Source organism: Rhincodon typus, chromosome 18 (genome assembly GCF_021869965.1).
Source record: "Rhincodon typus isolate 14 chromosome 18, sRhiTyp1.1, whole genome shotgun sequence".
In the NCBI taxonomy this organism is placed as follows: Eukaryota; Metazoa; Chordata; class Chondrichthyes; order Orectolobiformes; family Rhincodontidae; genus Rhincodon; species Rhincodon typus.
In genome coordinates, this window is record NC_063349.1 from 53,369,880 (window position 1) to 53,386,870 (window position 16,991).

The following is a 16,991-nucleotide window of genomic DNA, read 5'->3' on the forward strand; positions in this document are numbered from 1 at the left end:
GAAAATAATGACAATTGGTTTCGCAAAGTATGATGAAGTGCACAAGTTTTACTCAGAAGAAAGTCGCGGATTAGTCAAAGAAATCTAGCAAGTAATAGATGTATTTATTTTACAATAATAATACCATTATTATTAAATTAATATGACAAAAACACTTAAATCCATGAACACCGAAATTACTTGCATCTATGTTGCACTCTTAACATAATAAAATGCCACAAAAAGATATAGTAAAGGAAATAAGACAGGAACAGAAGAAGAAATGAGTTCAAAACAAAAACAACATTGCCGGAAAAGCTCAGCAGGTCGGGCAGCATCTGTGAAGGAGAAAAAAGTTAACATGTCGGGTCCGGTGACCCTTAAGGCCTGGTGTGTGACCTTACATAGGGCCTAAACTCTCCCAGCCCCCTACCCCACACACCACGCCCTGTTACCACATAGCCTGCCATTACAATCCCCCCCTACTCCCCCCACCCCGTTGTTAGTCACTAACAGTCCCAATTAACAACTATTCACCCTCCCAGCCTGATTGTTATCAACTCTGTCTGTCCAACTGCTCTTTCTCTCTCTTTAAGGCTCTATCCTGTCATTTACTCCCTACCCCCATCCCCCTCCCCTTGCTTCTGCATATAAACTGACGTTTTCCCAGCCACCATCAGTTCTGAGGAAGGGTCACCAGACCCGAAACGTTAACTGTTTTTTTTCTTCACAGATGCTGCCAGACCTGCTGAGTTTTTCCAGCAATTTTGTTTTTGTTCCTCATTTACAGCATCTGCAGTTCTTTCAGTTTTTATTTAGACTCACATCACAAATACTATAACTCATTTCTTGCCCTGTAAAATTAAGTCATACAACATTAAACTGATGATATAGTACATAGCATTGGCATCACAGGAATAGGTTATTAGCCAAAAGTGTCCAAAACAGATTTTACGCTTCCATGAGACTGCTTCCACCGCCTTCCAATTTTTCTTAACTTTTTATCTAACTTTTCCTTGAATAAATCTAAGTTTGCCAACTGAGCTATTCCTCATGGTAGCAAGTTCCATATTCTAACCATTCTCACAGTAAACACAATACTTCTCTATTCCTTAGGCATTTATTAATAATGCCAAGTGTGGATAAGATCAATGCAGTTGATATTGTGTACATGGACTTTCAAAAGATGCTTAAATCAAAACACCACTTTCATTAAAAAGTAAAATTGAAGCTAATGGATTAAAATAAATGGATATTAAATTGGCTAAATTAAAATTAAGAGGGGCATATAGTCCCACTTGCCCAAGGTTCAGTGCCAGTAACACTTATTTTTGGTGTGTGTTAGGGCATAATTACAAAATTTGCAGATTACCTAAAAGCTTAGAATTTAATAAACAGCAAGGAAGATACAACAGACTTCAAGGTAGCCTAGCCAGGTTGGTGAACACGTGAGATTCTGTGCAAGAAAATATGACAGGGCATATTTTGGTAGGAAGAATACAGTTAGATAATGTGAGCTAAATGACAATTTTAAATGGGATGGTTAAGAATGAAGAGAACAAAGAGGGCTATACAAAAATCTATAAAGGTGAAGTTGTAGGTTAACAAAGCAGTGAATAATAAATGCAATCCTTGGCTTCATAAAGAGAAGCTTGGAATACAAGTTCCAGGAAATTAAGTCAAACTTAAATAAATTAATGGTTCTGCCCCAGATGGAGTACTGTGCCCAATTGTAAAGGTGACAGGGATGAATCTGTCGGTTGCAGAAGCTGTTCACTTTACAGCAAAGGCAAAAGGGGATCTTCTATCACTCATATTAAATACAATCTGCCACCTCTGCCACTTTCCCTTTCTGCACACACCATGGCCATGTTAGCATTCACTTCAAGAAACTAGAATACAAAAGCATGGATGTACGGCTGAGGATGCATAAGGCTCCAGTCAGACCACATTTGGAATACTGTAAACAGTTTTGGGCCCCATAGCTAAGGATGGATGTGCTGGCCTTGGAGGGAGTCAAGAGGAGGTTTACAAGAATTACCCTGGGAATGAAGGGTTTGTCATTTGAGGAGCCGTTGAGGACTTAGGGTCTGTACTCAAGGAGAGTTTAGAGGAATGACAGGGGATGTAATTGAAACTTACTGAATATGGAGAGGCCTGGAGAGAGTGAATGTGGACAAGACATTTCCAGGAGTAGGGCAGACTAGGACCTGAGGGCACAGCCTCAGAGTGAAGGGACAACTCTTTAAAACTGAGATGAGGAGGAATTTCTTTAACCAGAAGGTGGTGAATCTGTCACAGAAGACTGTGGCAGCCAAGTCATTTGTGTATTTACGAGTTAGATAGGTTTTTCATTGATAAGGGAATCAAGGGTGACAAGAAGAAGGCAGGAAAATGGGGGTGAAAAACCTATCAGCCATGATCGAAAGGCGGAGCAGACTTGATGAGCCAAATGGCCTAATTCTGCTCTTTTATTTTATGGTTATAAAACGAATGACAAAATCTCATTCTTTGGTCATTATTAGAGTTACTACCGGGTTTGGATGATATCATTGCATTATGGCCTCAGTGGATGGTAACTGGACATGCCTGACCCCAGATGGAAAACTGACTTGATGGATCATATTTTGCAGTTGGTTAGTCATCGAAACACATTTACACAAAGCTACAGATGTTCTCTAACAACAGATAACAACCAATGGTAAAGGTAAGAGCCCATGAAATTAGAGGAAATTTGACTAATTGAATCCAGAACTGGTTCAGGCGCAGGAAGCAGGTGGTGGTGGTCAATGGACAAGACATTGGAAACTTGTGTCCAGTAGAGTTCTGCAGGAATCAGTATGTGGTATATATTTAGTCTTGAATGTAGGAGGGTTGATCATTAAGTTCACGGATGATAAAAAAAAATTGGTGAGTTGGTAAATAGTGAGGGGGTAAACAGATTACAGGATATAGATGGGCTAATCAGTGTTAAATGGAATTCAATTGACCTAAGCTCAGGGTGATGCATTTGGGCAGAAAAAACAAGGCAAGAGAATAAATAATGAATGGTAGGACCCTGAGGAGCATTGAGGATCAGAGGGATCTTGGTGGGCATGTCCACTGGTCCCTCAAGGTAAAAGGACAGGTGGATAAAATGGTGAAGGCAGCATATAGGATACTTGCCTTTATTTGTTGAGGAACAGAGTTTAAGAGGAGGGAGGTTACGCTGGAACTGTATTAAAAAAAGTTAGCTATAGTATTGTGTATAGTTCTGGAATCCACATTATGAGAGGGATGCGACTACACTGTCAAGGATGCAGAGGAAAATTTACCAGGACATTGCCTGGCCTGGATAGTATTAGTTATGAAGAGTGATTAGATAGACTGGGGCAGTTTTTATTGAGCAGAGCAGACTGAAGGGGAACATGATTTGAGATGTATAAAATTATGAGGAACATAGCCAGGCACAAACAACCTTTACTTTCTCAGGAGGTTAAGGAAATTCTGCATGTCCATAAAGACTTATCAATTTTTAGAGATACACATTGAAAGTATTCTATCTAGATGCTTCATAGCTTGGTATGGCAAGTACTCTGCTCAGCACCATAACAAACTACAGAAAGTTGTGAACACAGCCCAATCTATCACACAAGCCAACCTCCCATCCACCAATTCCATCTATACTTCTCGCTGCCTCAGAAAGGCAGCCAACATAATCAAAGAGGCTTCCCACCCCGGTTATAATCTCGTCGAGCCTCTTCCATCTGTCAGAACAAAACAAAGAACAAGTCCTTCAGCTCTCCAAGCCTGCGCCGACAATTTTCCCCCCTCTATACTAAAACTGTCTTCCTTTACAGGATCTGGATCCTTCTATTCTCTTCCTATTCATGTATTCGTCCAGGTGCTTTTTGAATGCTGCTATTGTGTCTGCTTCCACCACCTCCTCTTGCAATGCATTCCAGGCACTCACCACCATTTGTGCGAAAAACTTGTCTCACACGTCGCTTTTAAAACTCGTTCCCTTGCACCTTGAACCTGTGTCCCCTAGTAATTGACCCCTCCAACCTGCGAAAAAGCCTCACACTTTCCACCGTATTCATGTTATCCACAATTTTATAAACTTCTATCAGGTCGCCCCTCAACCTCCTGAGTTCCAATGAAAACAAACTCAGTCTATCCAACCTTTCTTCTTGCTAAAATCCCCCATACCAGGCAACATCCTGGGGTAATCCTTTTCTGTACCCTTTCCAAAGCATCCACATCCTTCTGGTAGTGTGGTGACCAGAACGAAATGCAATATTCCAAGTGCGGCATAACTAAAATTCTATAAAGCTGCAGCATAACTTGTCTATCCTTATACTCAAGGGCCCTTCCAATGAAAGCAAGCATGCCATGAGCCTTTTTTATTACCTTATTGACCTGCACTGCCACCTTCAGTGATCTGTGGGCCTGCACATCCAGATCCCTCTGTATATCAATAACTCTAAGGGTTCTACCATTCACCGTATAATCTCCAACTGTACTTGACCTTCCAAAATGCACCATCTCATATTTTTCAGGGTAAACTCCATCTGCCATTTTTCTGCTCACACCTCCAACTGATCTGTATTCTGCTGTTCTCTGAATGTCCTTTAGGTAAGGAAACTGCTATCCTTACATGGTCTGGTCTACATGTGACTCCAGACCCACAGCAATGTGGTTGACTCTCAACTGCCCTCTGGGCAATAAATGCTGCCTAACCACCGATGCCCTCATCCCGTAAATGAATTTTAAAAAAAAAAAACAGTCCTCCTCACTAACCGCAACTTTCTTTGCATTATCCGCAAACTTACTAATTAGACCAGCGACGTTTTGCTCCAAATCATTAGTGTAGATCACAAACAGCAGAGGTCCCAGCACTGATCCCTGTGGAACACCACTAGTCACAGCCTTCTATTCTGAAAAGCATCCTTCCACCGCTACCCTCTGTCACATAGGACTAAGCCAGTTCTGAATTCATCTTGCCAGCTCACCCCTGATACCATGTGACATCATCTTTTGGACCAGTCTGCCATGAGGGGCCTTATCAAAGGCTTTATTGAAGTCCATGCAGACAACATCATCTGCTTTTCCCTCCATCTTTGTCACCTTCTCAAAAAAAAACTCAAGTTAGTGAGGCACGACTAGCCCTGCAGAAAACCATACTGTCTATCGTTAATAAGTCCATTTGCTTCAAATTGCAAATAGATCTTGTCCCTAAAAGTCTTTCCCAATAATTTCCCTACCACTGAGGAGACTCTCAGGCTTGTAATTTTCAGGTTTATCCCTGCTAACGTTCTTAAGCAGTGGGACAACACTGGCTATTCTCCAGTCCTCTGGGACCTCATCTGTGGCCAAAGAAGATACAAAGATGTCTGTCAATGCTCCAGCAATTTGTTCTCTTGCCTCCCTCAGAATTCTAGGATAGATCCCATTAGGACTTGGGGGCTTACTTACCTTAATACTTTTTAAGATGCACAACATCTCTTCCTTTTTAACAGTAACCTGGCTTAGAAACTCAACACTCTCTCCCCCACCTCCCCCACCACCAATTTCTTCTCTTCGGTGAATACCTACATAAAATATTTGTTTAGGATCTCACCTACCTCTTCTGGCTCCACACAGATTCCCTTCTCTGTTCTCGAGTGGGAAGATACAAAAACTTAAAACACATATACCAACAGATTCATGATCAGCTTCTTTCCTGCTTTTATTAGACTTCTGAATGGACCTCTCAAATTTTAAATTTAATATTGATCTCGCTCTTTGTGCTCCTTCACTACAGCTGTAATATTATATCCTTTGCTCTGTTCTATTACCTTAATACAGTTTCTATGGCATGATCTGCCTGTACTGCACGCAAAACAAAAAACTTTTCATTGTACCTAGGTACATGTGACAATAATAGATCAAATTAAAATCAAATCAAAATATGGAAAGGAGCTTTTCCTCTTGGTGGAGGAATCAATGTCCAGAGCATAGATTTATGCTAACGGCAGGAGGTTTAGAGGGAATGTGAAGAAAAACTTTTCATTCAGTGGGTTGTGGGAATGTCAAGCTCTCTGCCTGCAAGGTGGGAGAGGTAAAAACCATCCTCACATTCAAGAAGTATTCAAATTACACTTGCGATGCCAAGGCATACATGGCTATGGGCCAAGTATTAGAAAGTGGGATTTAAAGAGTTTGGTAGTTGCTTTTGACCAGCGCCGACTCAATAGGCTGGAAGGTCATTACACATGTGCATTACATCAAGATCTTAATGGTCATAGCAAAACTAAATTGCAAACTGCCTCCCTACGCTATCCTTTTACAGATAATCAATTCCAAAAGATATTTCACTCCTTTATCACCTCTTACGTTTTTACTTAATTGATTCCTTCAAGTTTCTTTTCCTTGACTTGCAGAGACAGTTTTACAATTCTTATCCGAGTTGACTGGTATGAACTTTTTATGGCGCTGATGCCAAAGTTTTCCAGTTTTAACTGGAAGATTTCTGACCAATCTCTCCTGGCTTGGAAGTTTCATTAACTATACTTTGCTACTGTGACTTGTTCCCCTAAACTAAAAGCTTAATTCTTATATTAGGCAAAATCAATCTCCATTCTGAATGAAACTTGGATTCTTCTGAACAAAGATCTTGACTGCTTGTTCGGAAGTCAAAACTAGAACTACTAGCTCTGTGGTCTGTTGTAAACTCAGCAGTACAAACATGCCACGCATTTACACAATTTGGGGTTCTGCCAGGTACTGGACTACAATCACATGCTTTCTTGGAATTAATGTACTTTGGTCACTGTTTCAAATGGCTTCCTGACCAGTACATAAAACAATTACATTCAGAGAACTGACCCACATCTAGCTTCTTGTACTATATATTCCAAATCCCAAAATATAATTAAAAGCCTTTCTGCATAATTGGGATCTATTTAAACATAGACATTGCTGGCTTTGACCGGGGTCTTTGGCATCTGCTTCGACCAGCAGGACAAAATCTAAGACAGTAGGATTCTGGCAACTTTTAGTATACAACTAACCATAGCAACTTTAATTACATGCTTGCTCAGCATCTGTTGTACAGATAAATTTGAAATGACTCCTGTTGAATAAAATAGGTGGCAGTAAATAACCTTACCTCACTTTCATTTGAGAGAGATCCAGTGATCTCTCATCTATCCTTGCACAAGTCTTGGAGCTGGAAAGTACACAATCTGGATAAAATTCAAAATTTGATATCTTCCAGCTACTTCATGTTGGCTGTATGAGGCATCAGGTTGAAAGTCTTGCTCAATCATTGAGCACAATACAAATGGGTTTCTCCAAACAGTACAATGATCTCTAATCTTTTCTCCTTTACATTATGCAGGAGAGGATAAAGAAAAACAGCTTATTGTTTAATTACTCTGGAGAATTCAGAATTCTTGCTCCAAAAATAACAGAAGGCAAATGAAAATATTGTATTTAATCATTTACCATATGGAGAATTCAGAATTCTTGCTCCAAAAATAACAGAAGGCAAATGAAAATATTGTATTTAATCATTTACCATATTTAAAAAAAAACACATAATTGACCACCAGCCTTAAGAACTGGACAACTAGAATATAAAAAGGAAGACAATTTTCTACATAGCTATACAAACCGCTGGTTAGACCATATCTTGAATACTATGAACTGTTTTAGTCATTATATAAGAATGGCAATAGTAGCTTTGGAAGGAGTAACATGCATTTACCATAATGTTACTAACCGAGGACTAGATTTATGAGGAGTATTACATTCCATAGGCTTATATTCCCTGGTAATGGGATGCTAAAAAGCAGCTAGGGGGCAACTTAAGGCAGTTACTAGGATTTTAAGATAGAATGAATTTTCTTTCCATTAGTGGGGTCTAAGATAAGACTATACGCTGTAACTATAAAACATAAGCCAGGTCATGCAGGAGAGAAAGTAGGAAATATTTTCACACAAAGGAAGTTGTAAGTTTGACACTCACTCTCACAAGCAGTAGACACTAAAATCAATTAACAAATTTTAAATGGAAGGTCAATAGATCCTTGCTAGTTCAGGCTCAATACAGAGCCAAGGCAGATGAAAGGTGTTAGGGTACAGTCAGTCAGTCAGTCGCAACTTCACTGAAATGACAAGAGAGGCTCGAGCAGTCCATTGGTCCCATTGTCCCATTGTGGTTAATAAAATGAATGGTATAATCAACATGACTATGTAGAGAGTCATTTCTTCAGTCCAAAAGGATTACAGTTAACACAAGAAACGTAACAAGAATCGCCACCATTCATCAAATCAGAAATCGTAAAGTTACATTCAGGATGACCGGTGCACATCTATAATCAACCTAATATAGCATATGTTACTGGAATCAAAATATTACAAATCAAATTGCACCTATACGACCTATCATATTTTTTACCTTAACAAAATCTCTGCCTGTTTTTTCTTTCCATTCTGCACCAAATACAGAAGACAAGGTACCCAAATCTGTAAACAATCATATTAGGATAAATAAGCATAAAATACAGCTAGTATAATCAAAATGTTTAACACGGGCCTTCAAAAATTCATTAATTGTTTGCAGCTTTAGCATATTAACGGCAAACTCTCAAGCTTAATATTTTTTCCACAAAAATCTAATCATTAAGAAAAATGTGTGTGTGCATTCTTCAATTAGCAGTACTCCTTTTTCAAAAGTGTGAGTAAGATTTATGCTAATGGAATAGTGATGCTTTGACCATTACAATTTTGATAATATTTTCTTGGCCAATGATTGGAAATTAATGAGCAAGTACCTTGCTTATTTTCAAGAACTGCTTGCAACATTAACTAGAAAAATTCAGAAATCATACCCAAAACATGCCTGAACTATCATGTATGCAATGTTGACTACCACAAATGTTTTTTAAAAAACATATCATCATTCATGCGTAAAGAGCTTGGAAATCTTCATAAGACGACTTTTGGCAATACAGCAAAATTCAATCTCCAAAACAGAACTACAATTACTTAAAATTTTCTTCACACACTAAAAATTGGATAAAATAATGAGAAAAGTAAATTTATAATTAAATCTGGAGTAAATTGAGGGGGACCAAAACAATATAAATTAATTGTCAGACAGAAGAAGTGAAACAGCAATTTTATGGTCAATAACAAGGTATAGCGCTTGTTACTGACCTTTCGAGCCGCTAAATATTTGGATATAGCTTCTCGAGTGTCTATTTTCTGTATTAGGCATAATCTCCCAAAACACACAATTCAGGATCTTTCCTTTCAGACTGTAGCTTGTGAATGTTTAAGCAAGATGAGGGAGAAAACAAAAAAAGTGTAGATCTCTTCATCTAGCATCTGTTGTGGAGAAGTTACTCAAAATTATAATTAAAATAAAATGACTGAACACTTGGGAAAATATGAGCTCTAAGGTTTTGGAGTAGATCTGTAGCTCGGGTTGTGGGTGTTGAGGTTGGTTGGCTCGCCGAGCTAGTTTGTTGTTTCGCAGATGTTTCGTTACCGTGCTTGGTAACATCCTTAGTGCAGCCTCCGATGAAGCGTCGGGGTGTTTTCCTGCCTGGTTTTTAAACTCTGGGGTCCGTTGAGATGGATTTGCCTCACTTCCAGTTTTCATTCGTAGTGGAATGTATATGGGGTCAGGTTCAACGTGTTTATTAATAGCATGCTTCGTGGAGTGCCATGCTTCCAGGAATTCTCGCGCTTGTCTCTGCCTAGCCTGTCCCAGGATCTTGGTGTTGTCCCAGTCAAAGTCGTGGTTCTCCTTGTCCATGTGGATTGAGATGAGTGAGTATTGGTTCGTGTCTTTTTGTAGCCAGTTGGTGTTCATGTAGTCTTGTTGTCAGTTTCCTTCCTGTTTGTCCGATGTAGTGTTTCTCACAGTCTCTGCAGGGGATTTTGTAGATGACATTGGTCCTGTCCATGGCCGGGAGTGGGTCTTCAGTTCGGGTGAGCAGTTGCCGTAGGCTTGCGTGCCACTCTGAGTTCCGACGTGTTCCTGACGTAGGGTAGTGTGATGAGTGTGTCAGGGCATGTAGAATCTCTCTGATGCTGTTCGTGTAGGTATCTTCTGACCCAGTTCTTTAGATATCCATTATCCTTATACACTTGGAAGAGGTATTCCTCCTCCTCTTGGCGTAGTTCCATTTTGCTGCAGTGTGTTGTTGACCTTTTAAATAATGTTCACATGCAGCTTCGTTTGTGTGTGCTGGGATGGTTACTATTGATGTTCAGTACCTGGTCTGTGTGTGTGGCTTTTCGGTGTACTTTTGTTTGCAGTTCCCCACTTGTCTTGCGCTCTACCATGACATCCAGGAATGGGAGCTGTTTGTTCTTCTCCTCCTCTCTGGTGAATCTTATTCCGATGAGGCTGTTGTTTATAAGTTTGTGTGTCTCTTCTAATTTGGTTCGTTTAATGATGACAAAGGTGTCGTCTACATAGCATATCCACAGTTTAGGTTGGATTTGTGGAAGGGCAGTCCTTTCCAGTCTTTGCATCACCAATACTCACTCATCTCAATCCACATGGACAAGGAGAACCACGACTTCAACTGGGAAAACACCAAGATCCTGGGACGGGCTAGGCAGAGACAAGCACGAGAATTCCCAGAAGCATGGCACTCCATGAAGCATGCTATTAATAAACACGTTGAACCTGACCCCATATACATTCCACTACGAAGGAAAACCAGAAGTGAGGCAAATCCATCTCAACGGACCCCAGAGTTTAAAAACCAGGCGGGAAAACACCCCGACGCTTCATCGGAGGCTGCAACTAAGGATGTTACCAAGCACGGTAACGAAACATCTGCGAAACAACAAACCAGCTCGGCGAGCCAACCAACCTCAAAATATGAGCTAATTAGAGAAAACTAATATGGGTTAGAAATGTGTAGGTCATGTCTAAAGTAACTAATCAGATAGTGTTCACTTAGGTACCAGTGGAAAACTGGAAGCTATAACTTAAATAGAGAATCAGCACGGTTGTAGTTTTTATTTCAAACCCCCGTCATGGCTGTAAATTTATTTTGTACATACAAAAGCAGATCAGTTCACAAAATAAGTAATAAAAGCAATTCCAAAAATTGAACTTGCTAATTCTATTAAAAATTCAAGCGAATGCTTGAATCAACAGTAGATATCCTAAAGTAAATCCGAAAGTATTGAACTAAATAAAGTGGAGCTGCTACATTTTTCTAAGTCTGTAATACTTCCAAAGGCAAATAAATGTACCAGTCCTCAAAATGGACAGAGGGGTAAAAGAATCTAGGATACTTATCTCTGCTAAAGGGTAAGTATAGATGTTCCTTGACAGAAGCTTAGTAAAGAGGTGAATAAGAAAAATTCTACCTTAAGAATCATTGAGGTTTAAAAAGTTGAATAGAATGCCCTACCTATTCATTTATTTCAAAATTTCAGCTACTTTTTTTTTTTTAAAAAGAGATTCATGTGAAAACCTTAAAGGTTGGAGGCTAAAAACACAAAAAAAACTTTTCTGAAAGCAGAGTATCACCATCACCATCCACAGCCCCTCCCGCCCCACATTCCCGTCTATCTTCCGATAACCTTTCACCCACTTGCTATCTGTCTACCTTGGCCTTAAAAGAAATTCAAAGGCTCTACTTCCACTGGCTTCTGAGAAAAAAAAATTCTAAGGATTTACAGCCCTCAGAGCAAAAAACATTCTCATGTCTGTCTGAATAAGCAACCCCTTATTTTTAAGCACTGACTCCCAAGTTCTAGATTCTATGGCAACAGGAAACAACCTTACATTCTTCCCACATGCACCCCGTCAATGACCACTTAGGATCCTCAATTTTCAATCAAGACTCTTCTTCTGAATTCCAGCAGATACAAGCCAATTCTGTCCAAACCTCCTTCATAATGCAACTCATCCATATCAGAATTAGAGAAGACATCAAAGCAGTCAGTATTTTGAGGCTCATTTCTAATCTACAACAAATTACTTTCTGAAAGGAACATACAATTCAAATGAATGTAAAAGCATGCTTGTATCAACACAACTATGTTATATGTATAGCATATAAATTATATCTTTACATCTCACTAAACCAATTTGTTAATTATACTAAAACAAAGAGCAAAGCAGTAATGAAAGAAGCTGCCAAAAATAAATGTGGTTGGATCCGTTCTGCAACTGGTCATATTTTTGCCAATGTAATTTTACATTGTAAATACAGAAGCATCAGACAAAATGTACTCAAATTAACTGTTATTTACTTCTTTTAGAATGGGGTTCTCAATATGTGACAGCTACTTGGTGGTGCAGGCCCAAAGGGTCGAATGGCTTACTACTACAACTATTTTCTATGTTTACTTAATGCTATATCAGATAAACCAATGGGTGATAGACTGCCTGGAGCTCTTCCTGTTTGGAAAGAAACCATGTCTTCTTGCAAAGACATGCACCCTGAATAGATTCCTGGCTGCATGGATGGTCTTTGATTGCTCGCCAAAAACTGCTTTCACAATTTAACAGAACTTTATGGAATTTTCATTGATGTAGTCTGACAAACAGATTTCCAATCATTTGAATCCTGGAGAAAATCTAACACACTTAGCATCTCAGCTAGGCTTATGTGCAAATTAATATTCCTTTGATTTTGCTGGACTATTGCCTACAGTAGTTGTGTAAATGTTTTTGTTTGACAGCAACAGTTTAAAGTGCCATAGTTACAAATTGTGGCCACCTGTTTATGAGAAAGCTTAGATCCCATCACCAATCGCAAAAACACCAATCTTCATATCAAAAATGCGCTGGACATACTGTCTGATACAGACCAGATGGGCCAAATGGCCTCCTTCCATACTGTAAAATTCTATACTACTGAACTGTACCGTAAAATTCTATACTCTCAGGTATAATAGTCCATATTGCTACCTCCTTGCATTGCTTTTGAATGCATCAGTACTGTAACCTACACAAAAATATAAAGCATTGCTAAACATTTAAATGATACAAAAAATTCACAGATGTGTTCATTCCCAAAATGTGGGCATCATGATAATAGCAGCATTTATTCTCCAGCTCTAACTGCCCCAAGGTGGCAGTGATAGGCCTTACAAATAATTTTCACAATATTTTGATAAAAACATAATAAAAGTTAAAGTGATCATTAAAAACTACCACAATAACCTGGCTTGGAGTGATTTTTCTGACTTCCTACCAACAAGGTGTGTTGCTGGTTACAAGAGTAAATTATAAAGATCAACTGTTTTAGAACGAGACTTGCACATATTTGCAGACATTGAGTGCATGAACACTAAGTGGATCAAATGGCATACTTCGCAAACTTTGAATCTGGAATATTTGACTTATTTGATTCCAGCCCAGAAGTACAAATTCTGAACTTGGATAACCTGATCTCTACCTTTTGATTGTCAACTAAAATATTTAAAGTTCGGTAGCTGAAAGTGAAACAGTTAATAACTTGGCAAATATTGTCAACATAGATTAACATTTAGCAGTATAACTTACTGTCATCAAAAACTCCAGCATGCGCAAGTAAAACGGTGGTGATTCTGGGGTCCTTTTCAAGTTGCATGATGTGCTTATTCCCATTTGAGAGAAGAGTGCAAACATTAATTGCAAAATCCACTTCATTAGGGAGTCCAGACATAAGGGAAAGAACCAATTTATTGTAGTCACTAAGTGTGACAAACTCCGTATTAAGTCCATAGCTTTGTCGAATATAATCTAAAAGAGAAAAGGAAACAATTTAGCCTAAGCAAAATTTCTCTTCAGAACTATCAAAAGAAAAACACATGCAAACACTGTTCTATAAACATGAAAAATATAAAGTATCCTATGCTTTCTCTGAGGGTGAAGATGCATGACATTAATTTCTTTAAATCTGTCAATTATTTCTACCAGTTTTTAAATATATTTCAGTCACAAAATGTTATATTGAATAAAAATGCATTTCATATCATGTCCTAACTGAAGAACATGGTGCATCACATGAAATTAATAGTATCGATAAATACAAATTCAAATACAAAAAGAGCTCAACCACGCACTAAACCAGAACTAGTTTTATAACTTATCCAACCACACATCTGTCACGTAAAAAACAAAAGGTTTACAATTTGATCAACGACACTTCATTTCACATGAACATATGAACGAAGAGCAGGAACAGGACATCCAACCCCCAATCCTGCTCCACCATTCAATAAGATCATGGCTGACCTGATCATAACATCAAATCTCATTCTGGCCTAGCCTGATAACCTTTCACCTGCTTGCTTAAATCTATTTAAATTTGCCTTAAGTATATTTAAGGACTCTGCTTCCACTACCTTTTCAGGGAGGAGAGTTACAAAGATGCTCAAACCTCAGAGAAATAAGCTTGCCTAGTCTGTTTTAAATAAGGGAGTCCTGATTTAAACAATTATCCCAGGTTCCAGATTCTCCCATAAAAGGAGACATCCTCTCCACATCCACCCTGTTTTTGTTTCTTTAATCATTCATGGGATGAGGATGTTGCTGACTAGGCCAGTATTTGTTGCCCCTACCTAATTGCCCAGAGGGCAGTTATGAGTTAACCACATTGCTGTGGGTCTGGAGTCACATGTAGGTCAGACCAGGTAAGGATGGTAGTTTCCTGCCCTAAAGGACATGAGTGAACCAATGGTAAATGTGTTCATTTTTCAAAATCAAGTCAATCTCACTCTTCTGAACTCCATGCTCTGTCTGTCCAAATTTTCCTTTTGATACAACCTGATCATCATTAGCCTGGTGAATTGCTTCCAATGCATTCACATTCACAAGTCCATTCACAGGTTTCAAACTTGACAGACAACTTGAACTGCAGCAGGTTTCACTGTTGTGTGTACAATAGCCAGGTACAGATACAATAAATAACAAAAAATCCATATATAGATTATTGGGTAAAAAAGAATGACTAGCTCAGCGTCACAATCTATCACACAGACCTGCTTTTCATCCACTGACTCCATCTACACTTCCCGCTACCTCAGAAAAAAGCAACCAACATCATCAAAAGACTCCTCCCACCCAGTTATACTCTCTCCCACCTTCTTCCGGTAGGTAGAAAATATAAAAGTTTGAATGCACGTACGAACGGATTCAAGAACAGCTTCCTCCCCACTGCTATCAGACTTTTGAACGGACCTCTCAAATATTAATTCTGATCTCTCTCCTTGCATCCTCTGTGCCGAACACTGCATTCTGTTCTGCTACCCTGATGCACTTTGTATGGTACGATCTGCATGTATAGCATGCAAAACAATACTTCTCACTCTATCGCGGGACTTGACAACAATAAATCAAACTCATTGGAATATTGTGCTGCTCTGCTGACAATCTGACCAATCTACATTTGCTCATCAGCATCACGTGGAATTCGAGTACAGCAGACTCCATGGGAATTTCCTAGGAAAGAGATTCTAATAGTCAATGCCTCTCTATGTCTGGAACTGTCTGAAAGCATCATTAAAGTCTGTGAATTCAGAGGGTTCCGTTTCATGTTAAACCACACTAGCGCAGTCTGCCAGAAATCGAGCCCCACTATTCACAGTCATTACAAAAGTTAAAGTTTTAAAAGTATACAGAGTTCTCCAAATTACCTATCTTTCAGGGCCAGATTGACAAAGTATAAAAATGACTATCATTACAAATAAATAGATTCCAAATTCAGATAATCAATTATAATTGTTGAAATGAAACTATTAGAAACTGGCTCTAGCCAATAATGTTGAAATTTTTCCCAGCTATGTCCTGTACACAAAGATCAAATTGAACCTGACTAATTACTGACGCATCATCCTATTTTCAATCATTAATAAAGTGAAGGAAGGCTTCATCAACAGTGCTACCAAACAGGACCGGCTTAGCAATAACCTGCTCTTTGATGCTCAGTTTGGGTTCCACCAGGGCCACTCAGCTCCTAAGCTCTTGGTCAGCAATGGACAACGAGCTGAAATTCAGATGTGGGGCTAGAGTGACTACCCTTAATATCAAGGCTACTTTGACCAAGTGTGGCACCATGGAGCTCCAGCAGAACTTGAATCAATGAGAATCAGGGAGAAAACTCCCCACTTGTGAGTCATAGCTGGCACAAAGGAAGATGGTTGTGGCTACTAGAGCAATCATCTCCGCTCCAGGACAATGTTGCAGGAGCTCCTCTAGGTAGTGATCTTTCCCAAACCATCTTCACTATTTCCTCCATCATAAGGTCAAAGCAGGAATGTTCACCATGACTGCACAATTTTCATCACTATTTCTGACTCCTCAGATATTGAAGCTGTCCATTTCCAAAAGCAGAAAGACATGGGCAATATCCAGTTTTGGGCAGATAAGTGGCAGGTAACATTTGCGCCACAAATACCAGGCAATGATCATATCCAAAGAGAACTAACCATCACCTCTTGACATTCAATAGCATTGTCAACACTGAATCCCCCCACTATTAACATCCTGGAGGCTAACATTGACCAAACATTGAACTAACAAGATATAAGCACTGTGGCTACAAGAGCAAGTCAGAGGCGAGGAGTCTTGCCGTGAGTCTCAGCTCCATAAAGTCTGCCCACCTATAAGACAAGTCAGAAGTGTGACTGACCATTCCTCACTTGCCTGGATGATTGCACTTCCAACAACATGCAAGTTGGACTCCATCCAGGACAAAGCACCCCACCAGACTATCATTACATTCACAAACAATCACTCCCTCCACCACCATTGCATAGTAGCAGCAAAATGCACCATCTACAAGATGCATCACAGAAATTCTCCAAGGCTTCTTGGACAGCAACTTTCAAACCTATAACACTTGGAAGAAGCATGGGGACACCACCACCTGCATGTTCTCCTTCAAGTCAGTAAGCTTCCTGACTAGGAAATATATCGCTGCTTTTTCATGGTCTCTGGGTCAAAATCCTGGAACTCCCTCCCTATTGGCATTGCAGTCTAACTACAGCAAATGGACTGCAGCATCAAAAGGGGGCAG

General features: G+C 39.4%; 1 protein-coding gene across 1 annotated transcript in view; it reads right to left on the reverse strand.

Annotated features, from left to right (window-relative positions):
• Positions 1–16,991, reverse strand: part of arid2 (AT rich interactive domain 2 (ARID, RFX-like)) — a 138,758-nt gene that overhangs the window by 60,383 nt on the left and 61,384 nt on the right. The window contains exons 6-7 of the mRNA XM_048607954.1: positions 13,496–13,714; positions 8,405–8,472 (exon numbers count right to left, since the gene is read on the reverse strand). Coding sequence (XP_048463911.1) covers positions 8,405–8,472; positions 13,496–13,714 — 287 coding nt within the window. The remainder of the gene's footprint in view (positions 1–8,404; positions 8,473–13,495; positions 13,715–16,991) is intronic.